A 21,652-nucleotide genomic window follows, 5' to 3' on the forward strand; every position below is an offset into this window, starting at 1 on the left:
AGTATTTAGTACATTGGACTGTCAGGATTTTAAATTTATTTTATTTTTCATACAGAGTGATCCACCAACTTATTTACTAGAAATTCAAGGGGAGCAGAAAAATTAGATTAAATAAGATTTAAAAATATTTTCAGTGCTTTATTTTGAGCAGTAATTTCATTTGAATATTTAGAACATTGGTCTGTCAGGATTTTAAATTTATTTTATTTTTTATACAAGGTCATTAATAACTAATAATCACATCTTGTATTAAAATTTAAGGAAACTGTGTTATGTAGGTTAAAAATAGTTCTTAAATAAAGAAACAAATTAATTTTTTATAATAAATTTTAATTTGAGCAAAAGTGCAACATAGATTCTAACTGTAGAGAGAGAATCTATTTATTCTCTCCAGAGTTTCATTGCATGTCGTGTGATTTATTTATATTTAAGCTATGACTGTCGTGTTTTCACTCGTCGTCCATTGTTTCGAAACAATTCATTCAGCGACATATTTTTAGACACAAAACCCGAATAGATACTCACTACCAAGGACAACAATGATAAATTTCTGGGTTGAGGAATATTGGAGGAAAACGATCAGAAAAATTGAATTGTTTATTAAAATTAGTACTGTGGTGGGATCGATTTAGGTTAAATGATCTTGCTGTTAGTCAGTTAGTCACCAAATTATGACATACAATATATTCATATAATACATAAATGTGTACTCTTACAACTTAGGAAAATAAAGTAACAACTTTGACTTAAATTCTACAAGTTTGCCATATAATAACTTTATATACAATTTATCCTTTAGGTTTTTTTATAGACTAAACGGTGAAGGATGATTTGGTATGAGGATGTGAGGAAGAGTGAAACCATTTATATATACCTCTGATTGAACTCAGCCTATTTTATATTAAGTCCGTCGAGAACATAATAGGGGGACACTGTTAAAAGACGACAAATACATACTATATGTTGTGCTTAAATAACGCCTCAATATAAAATAGCCCAACAGAATCATACACGATTGAGCAAGAACGTCGCCCACCTTTATTATCTTCTAATCTTTTTATGGGGCACATTATTTAAACATTGGCTTGGAATTCACGTGGCGTTTTTGCATGTCTGTAAATTTTTCAGGGGGATTAGTTTCTTCCATCGATTTGGAACGTAATGGATGGTGGTGGATTTTAAGGACTGGCACACGAGTTTTATCGTTCAATATAATAGGCAATATTTAGTTGTGTCTGTGTTGCCAGTTTAAAACGGAAACGTTGATCGACATCGATCCGGATAAACTGAGCAATAAAATAGCTTGCTAATGAAATAGTTTGTTGGTGAGTTATCTGGTTTTGATGTCCCTTCCGTGATCAACGTTTCATAACACACAAGGAATCATTGAATAATCTATATTTACAAAGAGTTGTTTGTTTAGAAAAAAGGTGAATTGAATTTAATAAAATTTGTTCAACATGTTTACGTTTGGATTATGTCGTTTTGGAATTGTTCCAGATTACGCCACGGTGTTTAAAATCGTATAGTTTACCTTAAAATTTGTCTAATAATCCTTAAAACACATGTTTTGGATGATTTTGGCCTTGATTTAAATTAAGATTTATATAAATATGTGAAATTTTCGGCGTAAATGTTGAAACATTAAGTCATCTTTGAAAAGTGTACAAGAAAGCTTGTCAGATTCAGAATTATTTATCAATACATTAACAAGTTTAAAGTGCCACTAATAAATATTTCAAAGCCCAACTTTGTTGTGTGGAAATGGAAAACTTGAAAGTGTCACGTCAAAAGTAGTTTGTTATTTCTGATTTTGAATAAATAAAATGGATTTTCGGAGTACTTTATTTACAGATAATGCCGTTTGTTGATCGAAGCAAAATGATTACTGAGTCATCGGCGTTATTAATTGGGCGACATCCAAAAAATACTTTCGCTTTCATTTTTGATGACTGACATCAGGTTTGTATATTTAAATGGTTCCCAGGATGGCATGGATCTTGCGGGTCATAATGTACACGTTTAGAGCATATAATAGAAGTATGTATTGTTTAGTTTTGTAGTGATGGAAACTATCGAACAGTCACTTGGTTTATTTCCACTCTCAATTGAATATTGGGCTTTAAACTATAGATTTTGAGGAGAATTCGTGTTTGTTTTATTTACAATTGTTAAATTAATAACAACAATATAGAATGTGATTAATTAAACTCGTTAAGGACACGTAAAATCACAAATCAGTCTCTTTTATAACATTCCACTACGTTGTTTTGGGCTTGCATGTAGTGCAATAGTGCGATTTGGTTAAATTTATATAAATATTTCAGTAAAAACAACAATAAAATTTATATACAATACAATATAATTAATTTAATGTGGGGAATTCAAGACAAAATCAAGTCAACAAGTGAGTGTCCGATCGTGATCCATTCAGCAGTTGGTTTCAGTTTAGTTTCCATCACTGAGAAGTTATTAACACGCACAATGTCGACACTGACCAGGCATTGAACGACTAAAATAGAGTCCACGTAGTTTCATTAATTCATTAATTTTTTTTTGGTTGCTCTCTCCCCAATAAACTTAACAGTATACCAACAGAACGTATGAGATGAAGGCCAACGCGCCCAACGACGGTCCCATCCTCTGGTTGCCGCCGTGCTGCATCGCTTCCGGGTGCTCACCTGCAAAACAAAAAAGAGGTACGTGTTTAATTGTGGCGGATGCGCCGGACGTTTTTATTGTCGACTACAGAGTAAGATGTAAAAGTTCGTTCGGAATTGCTCGTAACTGGGGAACGTTCGAAGTAACGGCCTCTCGTGCATTTGTCGAGTGTCGACCGTTCATGTGCACCACACGACGCACAAGTTTATGGTAAAACGTGTCGCAAAGTTAAGTTGCCACTAACCAATACCAACGCCCATACAAATCAGATGCAAATGGTAATTGGAAACGACGCGTCGTCTTACGTTACGAAATTCCGTTTTCAATTTTACCACACACAAAACGTTAATTTGTTTTAACGTATTTTACGTATTTCAGTGCGGACACAGCAACGAAAATCTCTTTGTTTCAGCACGTCAAAAATAAACGGTTGTTTTATTTCTCCTGTTATTCTGTCACTCTGTCACATTTGACAGCTCGTCGTAATTTTGAATGGCCCACTTATCATAAATGTCTGTTGACAAATTTTTATCTACATTTTTGCACTGAATAATTTAAACATATTTTCAGTGTTTTATTTTCAGCTGTAATTTTATTTTAATATTTAGCACATTGAACTGTCAGGATTTTAAATTTATTTTATTTTTTATACAGGGTGATTCACCAATTTATTTACGAGAAGTTCAAGGGCAGTAAGAAAGGTATTGATTTAAAATTTGTATAGTACTATAAACTTGAATTTGATAAACAGGGAGCATCGAATTGACTACAGTTAAATGACGTTGTTTGTTCATCTATAAGTCGCTTAAAATTATGTACACAAGCAAATAAAGGATAATAAATGCCATTAAATTAGATTAGATTAGATTAGATTAGATTAGATTAGATTTATTGACAATTCCTTATTTGTCACTTAAAAATAACAAATATATTATTTACATATTAATTTGATTAAGTAGTGATTTATTTAGTATTGAAAATAGTTGTAATAATAAATAAAATGGTATTTATGTATATAAAAAACTTAAAGATAAATATCAATAACAAAAGAAACATTTTGAATATATTGAAAACTTTTGGACGTGTGTGTATTCATATAAATAATTTGTTTAAGTTGATATTTTTCATGGACGAGGTAAACAAACAAATACAGCTGTCTACTGCAAATATATGTACGGTCGGATTTACGAGCGAACTAAGACATTTCACTTGGCATGAAATCTCGCTTCCATACATCATAACCAGAAGCATAAATAATGAAATTAGTTGATTGCTCGTCTCAGATGCATTTCGGAATTAGTCTAATTGGTTCAGCTGTGTTTCTATTTTTACATTTCAATCTCGTTATTCGAAATTTATTAATTATCCACTTGTCTTCTTTGTTGTCGCAGAATAATTGGTACTGTCAACAAAATTTGTTTTCCTTAAGAAAATTTAACAAAATTTAAACACATTACGAAACGAAGGAATTCAATTTACTCGGTTACGTCTTATCCAAATAAAGCTAAATAAATTAGGCTCTTCGTTTTTGTTAAAGATCCTCGACGATATGTATTTAATGAGAATTTCAAATTACGTTTTTTGCTGTTTAAAATGAATGACCTTTGTAAATGAATAATGATGTTAATTTGCCTGTTTCGAATACACCATTTTTTTTTGTTTGTACATCGCGTAATTTAATAAAAACACTCGCGAACGCGAACTCAAATTGTTTATGTTTTTACGTGTAAAACTAGCGCGTTGTATGTATTTTTCCATGCACCAACAAATATTTTTATTGACAAAAATAGTGTGGACATTTCGGGGTGAAAACAAACAAGAGGACTCGCACTCGTGCGAATACGTTAACCTTAACGACTGTAGTGGAGATCGGTATCGATGAGGTCCCGAGAGGAAAATCGCTGCGGACAAAAGACCGCACCAGGAAAAATGTCGTCCCCCAAAAATATTTATTACTTTCATAAAGTTGGCAGCTCGTGAAAGCATTGAAATGGCATGTCGCTTAATTTTTTCCCTCCCGTTGTCATTCCGCCTTCTCCATATTAATCTCCGTGTAAATATTGCGAAATGAAAATAACTTTGGGGCGAGAATGTTTTGTTCATTGACGACGAAAGGAGATTTAGAGATTGTCGTTGCTGGAGCTTAAGCGTACTTAAATAAACTTCATTTTATTGTTTTTGTTTGTTCGAATTATTTTCAAACGTTTCGCTAGCACGAGTGGCTGGCATCTTCAGAGCTCTGATTTGGTTCGTGTCACTTTAACACCTTATTGACAATTAAATGACAACTTAGACAACTGATATTCTAAAAATTTCGATCTGTTTGTTCTTCTATGATTTCCATCTAACAGTGCATGTTGAGCTACAGTAGACTTGTCTGATTGTCCCAAGATGCAGTTTCATTTGTGTACTTTAATCTTAGTCCCCCCTATTGAACGTTTTGTGATATTTGGCAGATCTGAGGCTGTGTTGAATCTTCCTAGTTGGTATAAAAACAGTACGAAAAAATCCAAGTACGAGTTTATGATGTGCTAGATGTAGAGTTTACTTTATACCAGTCCGAGGGTTGTACATTTATTGATTTAGATTATTAAAAAAACATCCAGTTAAAAAGTTAAAATTTAGTTAAATTAAATTGGCAATATAACTTTCTTGTTTTATCAAATGATAAACAGCCGAATCGTGATGTTTAATTAAATTCGCATTGCGCAATGCGGCCATAACGTTTTTTCCAAACACACGTATAATATCTGGCCTGGGCCCGATTTAATTGCCGTCTTTAAAAGTGGAATTAGAGAGGAAAATCCAATTAAAAATGTGTTTATCCAGCAAATCTGAAAAAAGCGATTATCGAATGAAGGATTCTTACCGTTGAGAACGTGCACGGTGACGTTGGCGGGGCGGGCGTTCGACGGATTGCACTGGTAGTTCCCCGAGTCCGTCGGCTTCGCCTTCTGGATGAGCAGCACGCTCCTGCTGGTCTCGCCCCGTTCGGTCGCCACGCTCACGCCGCCCCTGGAGCTCGAGTAGCTTATTATCTGGAACCGGCAACGAAACAAAACCAAATATTTTATGTTTTCAATGTTTTATCGAGCGGAAACTCGAGGATTTTTCTTGTTTCGTGCCCCGTGTGTTGCTCTCTGGGAACGAATCGATGCACTAATGAATGCGATGCGATTCAGCAGTTCGAGGAAAGCTTGCTGTTGTTGTTGTTGTTGTTGTTGTTGTTGTTGTTGTTGCGGTTGTATGTGTGTGTTTAGAGCAATGTATTTTTATGGGGAAACTATTCGTTATTAAAAGGAGATATTAGCGGGAAAGCAATTTTCCTAATGTTTTTCCAACGGCATGGAAGAAGCTTTTTGAAAAGTTTATTAGGTCCCATAGAGAAGGGCAAAGTCTGAAGCGCACATGAACTTTATGTCGGTTTATATGTTCATAACAAAGTAAAGGAAGGAAACTTTGTGGGTGGTAGATCTTCTTTATGTAAAAGCTTCCCAATTCCCTCACGTCGATTGCTCGATTGTGTGTTGTTGCCATCCGACGGACATAAAGACAATAACATCGATACTTTTCTTTTTGTCTTCCCTTGTCGAACTTGATGCCATCAATTTTAATAAAAGCTTTGCATCAAATTCCAAAAACGTCAGTTACAAATTTCAAACCGTCTTCGTTGCTACGTTGGAATAAAACAGAGGCATCAATTAGACCGACACAGGGAACAGATTGGGATAAACATTATTGGGACCGCAATAGATCTTCCACAAGATGTACGGAGCAGACCTTAACAATGAATAACAAATAAGCCGTGAAAGGGTGCAAAAGAATCCGATTCCGATAAATAACCTCAATTGTTTATTTCGCTTATCGACGAAAACTGAAAGTTGCTAGTTTCTTGTTTGGTGGCGAATGAATGGGAACTAGATTTCGAGATGCGAATCGTAATTTCCAAGTTAAATCGAACTTTCGGAATTGTTGTTAAATTGAATGTTAAAGTTTTATAGGAAGCTGTTCGACGTACGCAAACCTGATAAAACAAACCGGTCGGGTTCATAATAATCCAAGTGGAATTAGGCTAATGTGGTTTTCTCATAAAATTTTAAATTAAATAATGTAATTACTATAATATTCCCCATTTTTACGTCCCTTTTAAACCAGGTGAAAGGCGAAATTCCCTCTCGTTACCGTCCTAATGTAATATAACTTACTTGTAAATTACCAAATTACAAGGTATAAATTTTCATCAAAATTTTTCATTTATGGTAAGTCCCGACCCCTAAATAAATTACATTATACACTGGGCGTCTTTTGAAGTGGATTATTTCAATTTTATAGATTAAAATATATATAAATAAATACATTTTTCGGATCGATTCGGTATTCTTATCGTCCCATGCCCATTATTATTTTAATTTATTTTATTCTATTAATTTTTCGAGGAATTTGAAGATATTAATTTCATTAATGGCTTAAACGAGCATTCCAATTTTTGAAATGATCCACTTTAGAAGATTTAAATTATGTTAACGCAGTTGAGCCCATTAAAAAAAACTAGAAAGCAACAAGGCCGAATTGAATACACCGTAGGGCGATTAATCTTCGTGAAAGTCCCCGATTTATGAACACTCGACTTGATTTGACTAAATAATAAGATGAGTTATCGTCCGCGTATCGAATGGGATCCGCACCGTTGAAACACACCGTTGCAGACTCGACAACGTGAATCGTGAACGATGAGTGAACGAACGGGCTTAACTATTTGATTTCGGGACTATGTGGAAGAGAGAATACATATTTATTCGTCATATTGGTTTCTCCGTTTCGGAAATGGGGAAAAATGAAATTTAATATCTTAAGGATATCGGTCGCAACGACGCAATGACGAACAACATTGTTACCGATTCATCAGTTATTTAAAGTCATTTTTATTGCTTACATTACATTAGGGCGAAACAAAAAGTCGTAAAATTATAATAAAAACGGTTGCATGTGTTATATTCATATAGGGGAGGTAAAAGCATATGAATGCTTTTAATATATTTCACAATTAAGATCCTACAAAATGGGTACTAATAGTGCAATAATCGCACTGCAGCTTTTACCACTCAACTAATGTTGCTGAATTAATATGAATGTCTAAGTTAAGGTAATGGTGTGGAATTGTGTCACAGATTTAAATAAATGTTTATAATTAAAATAATATAAATTAAAATAGTTTGGCAACAGCCTAAGGTTATAAAATCAACAGTTGTTTCAATATTTACGAATGTCAAATCCAGTTTTATGACTCCATAACATTTTGGTTATAAATAAATCTGGTGTTATTTGCCAACATTTCTTGTAAATGTGAAAAAAAAAAAACAAAAAAAAAAAAACGAGGAATTCCACTTCGACCATGTCACGAATCGACGAATCGACGAATCGACGAATCGACAATGTTTAAAATAGAGTTCACAGCCAATTTGTGTTCAGCTTCCAATTAACATATTAATTCCACATAAGAACCAATTATAAAAGCGACACGTCAACACGTCGAAAATTCATTAAAATTTAATGACGCCTCGTAATTACTTAAAACGCAAAAATCCCTTATAAATATTAATAAATGCACTCGATAAATTCCCAACGATTTTATAGTTGATTAGTCGCAAAGTGCGATGCTTTTATTTCACTATACACACGAGTACGAGGAAACAATTAAAGTTTATTAAATGCGATAAACAAGTTATCGATGGTAACAGTGCGCACACCATTCGCTTCCGACCGCAACCATTACGAAATTACCATTGTTGTTTTTCTTCCCGTGAACTTCCCCCGAAGCACAAAACCCCGATATTTACGACCCGACCGGAACCAACAATCGGACCGAATTCCACGGATTCGAGTGTGCATATTTAGGAATGCATGCATCGCAAACAACCCCTTCTGCAACCTCCCCGGGGTTGTTTTTGATTTTGTCCCCGCAACGGACATTTCGGGCAGTTATTCGGCAATTTGGCAATTTGGCAATTGGTTCCGTTTTAATCGGATCGGTGATGTGACAGTGGAGTTGGTGGCCGAAGAGAGTGAATTAGTCGGGCGGTGGGGCACGGTGGGGTGGTGGTGAGAGTTTGCGGGCATACTCACGGCATCGTTGTGGTTCCAAAATATGTAGGCAGGTGGCTCGGGACTGTGCCGGACGACGCAGGTGAGGTTGATGGTGCTTCCGCGATCAATGAACAGCTCCGGCCCGCCCACTATCTCCGTGTCTGGCTCTGGAAAACGACACACACACACACATCAAACGGTGCTCATCAATAACTCGATACCTCTTCCCTTTCCTATTTCGATTTTCTATAACTGATTTGCGATTATTTCAAATTGTTTTTCACCCAAATTAACAGTTAATGGGCCACAATTAATCGGCTTTGTTTTCATTACTTTAATTATCGGTTATAAATTATATCCATCGTTAAAATTTGTTATTTTATTATGTTATGTTGAATATGTTATTTCATAATTTGGAGTATTTATTTAATGGTACATTTTGATATCGAAAAACTCTAGTTTTTGTAGTAATTGAGGTGGGGGAACTATATCAAACATATTAAATTATGAATAAGTTGTGTACTTCGTATGAACCTAGTAAATTAAAATCATCCAGGCGCGGTGTAAATTCAATTAATTGATTTCGAGGGCATAGATTAAAATGTCAAAAACAACATTACGATCTTATTGTCGGAGGAACTTGTGCGACATTTGGGTCACAATGAAAGCACGAAAATAAAGTAAAAGTTTGAACATATTCGCTCCATTAAAGCCATCAATTGGAAATGTCAAATTTCGTTCGCGAACCATTATATTCGTTTCTTGTTTCGGATAATTGGAAACGGTGCATGAAAAATGTTTTAGCGCGTTCTTAACGTTCTTGTATATTTATAGCCGATACGATACATCAATACGTGCTGGCATTTCGTAACAGTGACCGGTTCACCGGAGGCTCATTAAAATTTCAGGCCGTCTCTTTTCAACCCGCCCTTTACACAACAACTACCATTCCGGCATCGCATGTTCATTCTTCTTTAATCCCGCCGTCTAGACGTTATGGCCACCTTAAAACACCAAATCCATCCAAATGCAGATACGATTTGGTTTTTTGTTCGGATATGCGTGACTCGTCGTCCGAAAACGGATTAAACCTTAAAGAATTTCTACGTATCGTTGGCCAAATTTAAATAAGAAAACCCACTCGAATGAACAGAAAATGATCTGGTAAAAATAGCCCGGATTTTAATTTCGGCGTCGTCGTAATTAAGTTTGTCGTGTTATTGTTCGCCTCGATATAATCAAACGACGACGACGAATTTCTGTCCCATTCGTAACGAATTTAATTTGATGAATTATTATTAATTGTCGTATTATTTCCGGCACAATAGTTAACGGTAACGTAACATGACGAAGCGTTAGAACCTGCTTTCTTGGAACAGATTCGAGAGCAGCAATGAAAATTGCAAATTTAATTAAAGTTATAGCAGATAAATTGATGGTGGCAATTTCTGTTTGGGTTTCGCGAATATCTTATTGAATAACGAGTCCCAAGTCAAGCATTGAATTTAAAACGTTTCGAACGGCATCGCATTTGCAATTATATGGCTTCAGCCAACTTTATACCGGTGCCTTTGCATATTGTAATTAATTTCCAGGCAACACAATTGTTTTTATCGCAGCGGAAAATGTTTAAATAAACCCGTTTTCGCTAAAATGAAGTGCTCGCACACAGTTTGAATTGGCTGGCGGTAAGTGGGTGCAGGGTGCACTCTATCTCAGACACTGCACTAAAATGTCGGTTACAGATTCAATATTAACCATCGAATATCATTAAAGGTCGGCGGTTTGAGGCGGGGCCGAAAAGTTTCGCTTTGCTCAACACAGATAATCTGACAAAGCTTTGAACATGTTCCACCGCCCTCCAGTCAAATAACCTTTCCGACGGGACGTAACTAATAACTAACAAGAAACAAACCTATGCATTTTTTCAAGTTCTAATCGTAAAACGAATAAAAAATGAGAAATGTTTGATAAACGTCGTCTCTTATGAAAAAGGACGCGATTTATTATTATTACACGCATTAAGGTTAGAAATTTTACGAGCGACATTTATTTAAATTTCACTCGAGACGGCGTCAAAAAAAAAATAATGCGCGACGAGAAATTATTTCTACTTCTATACCTACTTAATCAAACTGATCCTAACTCCTTCTTTTTCTCTTTTAATAAAAAAGCCTTAAGTTTTCTTTTAAATTTACTTTTTAAAATGTGGATCAAACTTTGGCGCATTCGCCATTATTACAAGTATTTCAAATTCATTTTATTAATTGTATTCAAGTGAGTTGATTTATGTATACTTAATCAAACTGATCCCAACTCCTTCCTATTTCCTTTTAATAAAAAATACCCTTAAGTTTTTCTTTTAAATTTACTTTTTAAAATGTGAATCAACTGTTGGCGCATTCGCCATTATTTCATTATTTAAAAATGAGTTGATGTAACGTTAAAGTATTGACATTTGCTTTAAGTAAGTCTGATTCTGATTCCAAAGACAAATTCATACAATCTTCATGCAAAATAGATTTGAAATATTGGTTATCTAGGAATGCAGCAAATATTGAAAATATTTTTAAATCTGTTTAATCTAAATTCAAATTTCAAAAGACGCACAATGTAATCATCTTCTTTGTAATTATTGTTTTAATTATTGTAATTAAATTTTGATATTAGTTTAAATAAGAAAATGTATAAACTTATACTAACTTAATCTAATTAACTGTCTCAAATATACATAAATTCTGCGTAAAAATCAGAAATATTAATTAGAAAAATAATTATCGAAAAACCAAATCAAAATCAAAAACTGATAGAACAGCAATAATTCCCTTGTACACCGTTGATCAATAGAAATGCAGAATGAATCTGGAAATGTCACGTACAAATTTGACCTATTTTGTTTATTTGAACTCTAATATGTGAAAAACATTTTATATTTTAAAATTATAATTAAAAATTACACTTAACTGCATTTAACGAAAATTAATATAATTATTCATATTTAGATATTTTAATTTTAATTCGTATATGTACCAATTATTTGTTCATCAACGGCGAGTAAAAATGTGACCTTTTTTATATATTCGTTTTGTTATTTTTGAAATTCAATATTATTAATAACATAAAAAATTGTTTCTGTCAAATGGAATTAAAAACAGTGAAAAACATAAAATAAATAAATTTGTTATAACTAAATAACGAGAAATTCTCCACTTAGTTTCATTTGACTTGTTGACCTTTTTTTTGTTCCGTGACATTTTCATTCCCGCAAAACAATGTTTTTAGAATGATGACGAATGTAAAAAATGAGTATAATATTTTGTAATTGTAAGCTGAAAGTCCATTAAATGGAGCATTTTGCGAGTTTTGGCTTTGAAAGTAGTTCGGCGTTCGAATAAACATTAGAGAAGTGAAGTGACTGATTGCACGTCGCAATAACTCACGACCTTTCAGACTTCGAACACGTAGATTTACGGCGTCCATTGTCAGATGAATCAGTGCGAGTTGCAATTTTTCCATTTCTCCCTGCCGGTTATGACACTCGTCAGGAGATTTTAGTGCTCCACATAAAACGGTCGTCGACTAAATTTCCAAACTGCAACGAAGTATTTACGAGCAGGAGGCGGAGGCGGCGGCGGCGGCCGAAGGTGTTGGGCGCATAAAATTCCACCTAGAGTCAAATTGAACTCGAGATGTTCAACGTTTTATTTCATTGGCGTTTGTTGTCCGGGCGAGCGGGTGTATTTTTTCGGGGGCAGGATGGAAAGGGCGCCGTAATATATTACCCGAGACAGGCATGACCGTTGCGGGAGCCCTGATGATCGTCTCCCGTGAATTCGAGTTTCGATGTAAAGAAACCAGTCGGAATATACGACTCGTCGTTTCTTTGTTCCTCGTTATGTATTTTTTACCGATATTCAGATAAAATATGTCCGGGGAAAAACTTAAATTATGGTTAAAGAAATAGGATAAATACTCGGGGAAAAAGTTTTATCGGAAACGTACATTCGCTTTTGTGGATATATTTTATGTGGGCGCAAAGGTATTGGCTAAACTCGATTTATGACGGATAAATTGTTCAAATTGTTACAAAAAACCTCCACTTTATTTTTATTGCACCTACTTTTTCCCTCGACATCATCAATTTCACTTTTACCTACGAATCTTACACAAATTAATAATGATAAACATTATATTAAAGAGTTTCACGATTATTATTAATTATTATTAATTTCACCAAAATATTATGTAAATCAGTTAATAAAATTAGTTTATTTTTTCTAATAATGGCGAGTGCGCCACATTTGATTCACGTCTTCAAAAAGAAATTTAAAAAAAAACTTAAGAGGCTTATTATTTAGAATCACAAAAAACTAACTTAAAGCAAATGTCAAATCAAACGTTAAATCATGTTATTTGAAACAACAGCAACTATTAAATATATGAAAATCAATTAATAAAATTAATTTAAATTTTAAATAATGGCGAATGCGCCACATTTGAAACATCTTCAAAAGTAAATTTAAACGAAAACTTGAGAGGTTATATTTAATAAAAGGGAAAGAGAAGGACTTAAGATCAATTTGATTCGACTTATTCTTAATGTATCTGTTGTTTAACACCATAAAATGTTATTACTTCTGAACATTTTGCTGCCGTAACTAAATTCAAAACCACACTACTATTATTTTTTAAATAATTCATTTTATCCACTTCAATCTTTGGAAATTACTTGAAAAATTAATTTGAGTAAACTTTGCAATATAATTTATTAATTAAAAATCAGTAAATACATAAAAAGAAGGAGGAACAATAAATCGAAGAGTGATTAATTAATATCGGAGCCCGTTCCCAACAAATCTTAATATAAATAAGAGCGATATATTGAAATTAACGCGGGTCGAATTTAAAGGCGGAATGGATTAATTAATCCCGGCGACATCGTTCGGAATTAGCGCGAATCGTATCACGATACGAACTCGGAAATTAATTAAAAAGAGTTGGAGCGAAAGAATGCGGAGCGAACAAAAGGAAAAGGAGCGTGGTTGCTTAACATTCTGACAAAACGGCCTAAGCCAGATATATAGGACTTTAAGGACGGATATCCCGGACCGGATTTTTCCAGTTCCGCACCGGACAAGAGTCGATTTATCGCCGGGCGCATCCCGGATTCACCATCTTTACATTCGCTCGTCAAACTAATTACCGGACTGAGCAACCCGATTCCCTCCTTCGTTTCACCTTTTAATTACTTTACGGCCTTCGGCGGGAACAACAGAACCAACGGGCGGGAGATCTGGGGGCGGGACGTCGTTTATGGGGTGCCACGTACGCAGAACGTAGACACTTGGTGGTGGGCGACACATGCTGAACGGTCTCGCACTTTAACCGGACTAATACCCGACTTTCCACTAATACAAAAACTTTACAGTTCCGCCGAACGTAATGGCGTCCTCTTTTATTTAACGCAACGCATAAACGAAACGCGCTCGCCGCAAAATGATCCGGAAAATGATGCGGAATTAAAATTGCTCCGTTCGACGGAAAAATTCGATGATGATTGTAATTGGAAGCTATTTTTGGGATTAGAATTTCAAACGGAATTTCACACAGGGATAAACTAGAACAAAGCAAATTCATAAATAAAGCGGCACATTAAAATTCAAATCTCCAGGAGAGCAGGAGAGTTATGATCTGAACAGTTAAATAAATGGTTTCAAATGCACTTGTAAAATTCAAATTCAAATTGGATCCCGAGATCTCGAATTTACATCACAACTTGAATTAAGAATGTTGTCGTAACAACTTTTAAAACGGATCACTGGCTAAATTAATTTACACGAAACTTCCAGACTTTGTTTAATTTAATTTTTTTAAATTTAAACCTAATATTTAGTTGGAAAAAAATCATTTTATCTTTTATGTTTCGTTAGAATTTATGGCTCCAGTTTAATTTAATTTTCACGTTTTATTTCTGTTTACATATTCGTGAATAAATAAATTTACTATTTTTTGTGACTATATTTTTACACTTTGTGGTAATTTATTGACAATTTTCCCTGTTGTTAGTAAACTAATATAAAATGCAGAATGGTTTTAACTCTTTCACATATTCAAAACGTCAACTGAATACGACCACAAATACCAATTTAAATTTAATCACAATTGACAGATTTTTCTATTTTAAATACCTTTTTGATGCTTTTATAAAATGTATTTTAACACGTTCAATAATTAAAAACTTTTACCTAAATTAAATTGATTGTGTTAGAATTTATTAAATACACTGTCCCTCTTTTGAATATATATTATAAAAATATGTTTTAATAAACAATGTAAATTATCATTAAATTCCTTGACAAATTAATACCACAAAATAAATTAAAATTTGAAAAAAAAAACAGAATATTCATATCACATATTTCCAGTCTCCTCTTGCTCTATGACCAGCTTCCTTTCTTTTCATATTGAAAATTGGGTAACGAATAAATTCTTGATCCATATCTTGTCATTCTCCTCTAAGAACATCAGCAAGCTTTTGAGGCTGGTGGTTTTGAGTATAGATTTCTTTACCCCTCCAAAAAACAGGTAATGAATCTCATTTTATTTTATAAAACAAATATTTATTGTTATTTGCCTATGAATCAATTCAAACAGATCGAAATACACCTTCAACAAATAAACTTCTCTTTCATCCACAAAAAGTGAGGAAGTTAGAAAGTAGAAAAAAACTGTGTAGGACAGAAAAACGGCGTGCATCTCATATTTATTAAAGGGGGTCAGTGGTGCCCGTCCCATTTAATGTACCGACGTAAAAATGATTTAAATATAAAACGGTGCGGTCTTTATGAGGCCCCAATTTCTATCGTGTCCATTTAAATGAAAAGGCGCCGGATGAGCAGGCGCGACTGCAGGTCATTCACCACACCACACAACCCCCCCGTTTCATTTTCTTTTTTACGGTCGCAGGTTTATTAAGAGACGTCACTTTTTCACAATCATGCGTGGATTAAATTTAATCAGCGAATTGTGTTGCCATTTTTAACATTTTAACAACGCAAAACCGATTCACAGACAAACATTGTAAAACCATTAAACGGCCAACGAAAATAAACACAAAAGTTTTGCAAATGAATATTTTAATTATAAATTTGTGTTTGAATAAACAACGTGTTTATTTAAATGAGAGCAGTGCATTAAAAATTGACGGGATTAAAACAAATCCTCCGCATTGTTCTGATTTAAAACCGGGTCACATCTGATTTAATGGTCCTGTTACCCTTATCGATTAAGGCAGTATTAGGCCTCGTAAACTATACGTTTCGGACTCTCGTTACAAAAAACGACTCCGAACTCTGGACTCCGGACCCCGGAGCCCGGACCCAATAAAGTTTTATGCGAGAGTGTCCCATATTAATTTTTTTGTTGGAAACAATTATTGTAGTCCAAGCAGCGGAGCGAAATTAATCTTAACAAACTGGAAACGTACGCATTCGGAGCAGATAATCGTAATTGAAGTTGCCTTTAATTGCAATTAATAGAATCAGCCTGAACGACTATTGTGAAATTTATTATAAAATTAGTCGAGTGGATTTTAAGAGGAGCGTTTGCAGTATGGCGCGAATTTCCTTTCTAATGAATGGGCGGAAGTAAGATGAATAACTTTAAGAGGACTCGTCTTTACAAATTGTTCGAATTTATTAAATTATGGAAGTTTCTGTGTTGGGGGGAGGGGACGAAATCCAAGCTTGATGCGTTCCGGTTTTAGGCTCAAAACTACACGAAAATCCACAAAGAATTCTCCTCTGTTTCCAGAAATAGATTTACCATTAAGTTTGCTGTCGATAACTCTGAACGGAATCCATAACGAAATTTGACTGGAACAATATAAAGTTTTTTTTATGGCAGTTATAAAATCCGACAGTTTATATTTAAAAGCAAATAAGGGCATAAAATAATGGTCATAATGTCAGAATTATGTTCATGATTCGACGGATTTATGTGTTGTTAAAAATAATTGGGCATAATTTTTTAAAACAACATTTTACATGTCAAGCTTTAAACAAAAATATAAAAATGTTTCTTCGCATAGCGCAGCAAAATATTGTACACATAAATATGGTAGATTGGAAGTAAACTATAACTCTTTATAAATTTTCTATAATATTAAAAGGAAAGCTTTTTTAAATTGGCCCATAAAATCGAAATTCTGTCGTAATACCATTTTCAATGTTACCAAGAAAACTTTATGTTCTAGTAAAATGGATATTTAATGAGTGAATAAAATTGGATGGAAATAATGCTTTTGTAATGTTTACGAGCCGAGAATGATGAATTTTCCTTAATATGTAACATTTAAAAAGATTTCGTTAAGCAAAGAATAAAGGAACATTGATTTGAAAGTGTAAGGTAATAAATGTAAGAAAGCATTTGTTGCATTTGCACAAACAAACTGCGATTCCAATTAACATTTTTCATAGTTCCACATCAAATCGTTTCCTTTGATGTTAATTTTTGCAGAACTCCGAAAAGTTCTTTTGTTAAATAATTACGGAGAATTTTAATAAAAATACTTGGCCCGTTATTAATTGGTTAAAACGTAAACTAGATTTAATTAAGAAATTTCCCAAGTTTGAGGATTAAAAACAGTAATAAAAGTAATTTTTAACTATCTTAGCGAAGAAGTAATTTGCGATTTGCGTAGGTTTATTAAGACGTTCAGCGTTTTCTCGAGGACCAAAAAAAACGACCGGTTCCGAACAAACTCCGGGTAAATATGTTTTATAGGTGTGAATAATTAATGGGCTAAAGTAAGGCAAATTAGGAGAGCACCTGAACCAAAATTTCCGGACACGAATGGGCTAGAGCAACTTTTAATCTCGACCTCTTTACTTACACCGAATCAAAAATTAAATACGACCATCTTAAAATGGATTCTGAAGCATCTTTTCCTCGCTCGTGCTTTTAATGTGCGATTTCCTTCTTTATTTTTGCTTGTGTTTTGCTGCTGCAAATTTTCACCAACGTAATCTATTATGCGGGTCTCGATAAATTGATTGATTAGATTGATTATGTAGATTGATCTCCTGCAACTGAATCGTGGACGTGGCACTTTTCTATTTTCGTTAAGCCGTGAACAAGATAAATTCGCAAATCCGGAACAAACCCTTAATTTTACAGATTGTCCTTTAAGCCGTAAGTCCTTTTATCGTTTCGACGCATCTATAATGGTTATGTGTATTCATTTAAGTGGCACACGACAACAAATCGCTTGTCCTCCACGTTGAGCCACTCGATTAATCTTTTACGTCGGTACAAACGTCGGTTGTTTTTATCGTGTCCGGTTAATAACTAAAGACGTAACCCGCAAAGTATTATGGGGGAAAGAATTTTAATTGAAAAAGAAACAATCAAATTTCTTTAAGAACATAAAAAGGCCCCTTAACTGTTTGTTTGTACAGAAAAAGTCTTCCTAACAATTTAAACAGTAAATAAAAGGTATTTTTTGATGTATCAGACGCAGAACGATTGAAAAACGAATCTAATAGTTTAGACTCTTTTCCTCTTCATTCATTTGATACGGTTGACTTTGAGAGCACGAACCGAGAAGGAAAAAAAAAAAAGAATCAAAGAGAGAAGTTTCAACTTCTTTTTCACTTTGGCCTTTCGATCTGAAGTGCCATTAATAAATGCAAAGTAACTTTTTTTTCAACGAGCAATCAATCATGTCACTGCGAGGCTCGAACTCATTCAATTCCTGAATTCTTTGCACCCTCGAATTACACATTGAATAACATAAATAAGGATAAAAAAGACACTTACCAATGACTGTAAGATGTATGAAATGGGAGAGGTGCGGCGTGGAAGACACCTGACACTCGTAGACGCCGGAGTCCCTGTGCTGCGGATACTTAATCTGTAAGGTCCAGTCTTCGGAATGGGGTTGGTGGATGGCGCGGAACCGTTGGTCGCTCGTGTAGGTGTAACGGCCGACGGTCAGAAGATGCACGTCCCGATGTCTGACCCACGACACCTGCAGAGACATCTGCAATTGAAAGAACCACCTTGCCTACTCTCTCCAAAGCAGTGATCGACGCGTACACAATAAAATAATTTATGCGGCGTGCCAAAAACATGCAACAACTGTGAGATGATTGCGAATGTTGATGTTCATGATTTTTCGGAAGCTGCAATCACAATAGTTTTAGGGGGATCATAAAGAATCGGCGGCGTCATCAATCTTTGCGCCACTTATCGAGTGTGCATCACTTGCAGGAATTCGATTCTCCCCTACTCTTATCGCTGGATTTAAAGTCTGTCCATCAATACGTCTGGCTCAGATACACCACACTCTTCTTTCACGTCCTTTCCACTTTCGTGGATCTGTATGAAATGAATTTTAAATGTGCAAACTATATTTTATCAGTGTTGTGGATTATTTATGAGGTTAAAATATGTTAAATATGATTGTTTTTCTATGAGCAGCAGGAGTCAATAATTTCAATTGTTTCATATCAATGCCTCTATAAAAAATAAAAGAGTGGTTTGGGAAGTAAAATTTCTAGAAAAATCTTGGCTACAGACCAAGTACGTACGTGTATTCTGAAATAATCTAACCTTAAAAATAAAGATTTGTTTTCTAACTTTTAAATGATCAATAAATTGCTGGATGATTAAACTATGTTCTATTTTTAGATACAAGTTGTTTGTTGATAAATTTGGTAATGTGTCCAACTGATATGGTATATCGCATAACTTTTCAATCGCAAAATGATTAATTATTATTTTGGTTGGTTGTAGTCGTATATTTAAATTGGACTAACCCACAGCTAACAATCGTTAGAATTATTGGAGGGAATTATATTAATTACCGAATAATGCTAAAATTAAATGAATTATTGATTAAATCATTTATGAAACCTATTAATAATCCTTTCATTAATATCAAAACAGAAATTGTGCATAGAAATCCCCTTGAACTTGTAGCCAATAGGAAGCCCCCCAGAATACAAACTAAAAGTGTATTTGGCATATTATTCCGGTGTCGGAGATTTACAATACAAGGTTTCTTGGTTTTGTAGGTACGCAATTCTAATTTTCGTGACTGTGCAAAAGATTTTAGCCATTCGACTCGCTTGTATACATAACGTGGCGAGTTCAAAGGGAGTTTTCCCTTGAATCTAGTTTACACTCCCACTAGTTCCCACTCGATGTTTGAATTGTGACGGCATCCGAATTCAGGATTAAACTAATGGCAAAGGCGATTACTTAGCAGTGACGACGATTTTATTAGGGTACCAACACTTAAAATTTCACTGAGCTTAAGAAAATGTAAATAAATTCTTAGAAATTAGTGTGAGACATAAGATAAATACTGTTGATTTTTCTTTTTTGAATCGTTGCATTACATAAAATAATTTAAAGCGGAGGGAAAGAACAAGGGAGAAAAAACACAGTTTAAGTGCATCCAATTAATTTGTTGAAAGTCATTGTCTGAATTTCATCAGTTAAGTGCTGTAAAACAATGAAAGTTGCTCCGTAAATGACAGTCCGACAATTATAAAAAGAAAAGAAAAATGTTTTCCTTCGTCTTTGTTCTTGATATTAAATATTAGCTCGGAACGAACGAAACTAATTGATAATTCCATTATTCTGTTTTAAAGTGTTTTAAAAGCCCACCGATGATTATGGTCCGCGATTAACAACAATCCCAGGAACTACACCGACAAGATGAATGATAAAAAACCGATTTTGGCGGCGGAATCTTTTGATGTGGCATCAAATTCGGGTGTGTATCTATTTTGGGCGCGTCCTTTGTATCCGATCTGATGCAAAGCCGGCTTCCTGCGGGACTGCAAATACCCTTTTGCATTTATTTAAATTAAACCATCGCAGAAAGAAATGATGATCCGCCGAAAGTGGATTGCCGGATTTCGGCCGCGCTGCGTTTGATATCCAGTCTTGGAATTTCGATCGGTCCATCAGTCAATGTCGCTAAAAGGTTGCTCGGAGATTTCCTCTCGCGACGCCGCCTTTGTGACCGTGTCCCGGGAGGAGCGGACAAACAACGGCACCTGAGCATCTCAAGAGATGTTGCCGCATAAACTTTACTAGGTATGTTACTGCAGATGTTAACTTTAAAGAGAGATTTAACATACACACACACACAAGATTGTGATTGTTGCCGTCAATTCGTCGGCGACGAATCGAAGTTAACAAGATTTATATGGGGGACTTAGTTCATTACGGCCAATTCTTTCACTATAAAGTTTAACAAGGAGTTGCGAACCCTTCGGGACGCCAATAAACTTCCCTTTTACTGCAATCGATCTCTAGATGTCGATCTTGTCAATTGAGTTTCGTGGAATTTTAATCAAACATCAAATCGCTCTCAGATCGATCTGTTTATGTTTTATTCGGAATTAAATCAGCTGTGCGTGGGTGTGTAAAGTAAAGTGTCTTTTTTTGGTAAGTGTAATCACCAATTTCGTGTGGCACAACTCTCGTTAGATAATCCAAAATACACATAAAAGTGTCGCCATAATAAAAGACACAATGCCGCTACTACCTTTCATATTCCAATTTTCCGACATATTTTATTGGGCCATAACTTCAGTAATATTGTGTCAGGTACTGTTTGCGTTTTATTGCCGGTTTTATGAAACGCTTTAACGTCCATAATGATTTCCATTTGTGTTAAAATAAATCTTAATTGAATCCACAACTGAACTGAGGTCGCGTCGAAAATTTTAAAAGTTTAGACAAAAGGCAAAATCAAATTATAATCGTTATCTAAATTGGAATTTTAGGTGCGTTTCAATAGTTTGCGTTGTTCGCGTTGGCAAACTTGAATCGTAAATCCAAATCCGGCACGAAACACGTTAATTGTAAAAGTTGTTTTTATTATTTC

General features: G+C 34.6%; 1 protein-coding gene across 3 annotated transcripts in view; it reads right to left on the minus strand.

Annotated features, from left to right (window-relative positions):
• Positions 1–284: 284 nt before the first annotated feature.
• LOC109609624 (lachesin) overlaps positions 285–21,652 on the minus strand; it is a 133,753-nt gene continuing 112,385 nt past the window's right edge. For 2 of the 3 annotated variants that reach the window (XM_049967344.1, XM_020026324.2), the window contains exons 3-6: positions 18,565–18,787; positions 8,785–8,912; positions 5,531–5,699; positions 285–2,681 (exon numbers count right to left, since the gene is read on the minus strand). In XM_049967344.1, coding sequence (XP_049823301.1) covers positions 2,581–2,681; positions 5,531–5,699; positions 8,785–8,912; positions 18,565–18,787 — 621 coding nt within the window. In that variant the 3' untranslated portion in view covers positions 285–2,580. The remainder of the gene's footprint in view (positions 2,682–5,530; positions 5,700–8,784; positions 8,913–18,564; positions 18,788–21,652) is intronic. The other variant, XM_049967345.1, reaches the window with a different exon arrangement.

The sequence above is a fragment of the Aethina tumida genome, chromosome 5 (assembly GCF_024364675.1).
Source record: "Aethina tumida isolate Nest 87 chromosome 5, icAetTumi1.1, whole genome shotgun sequence".
NCBI lineage: Eukaryota > Metazoa > Arthropoda > Insecta > Coleoptera > Nitidulidae > Aethina > Aethina tumida.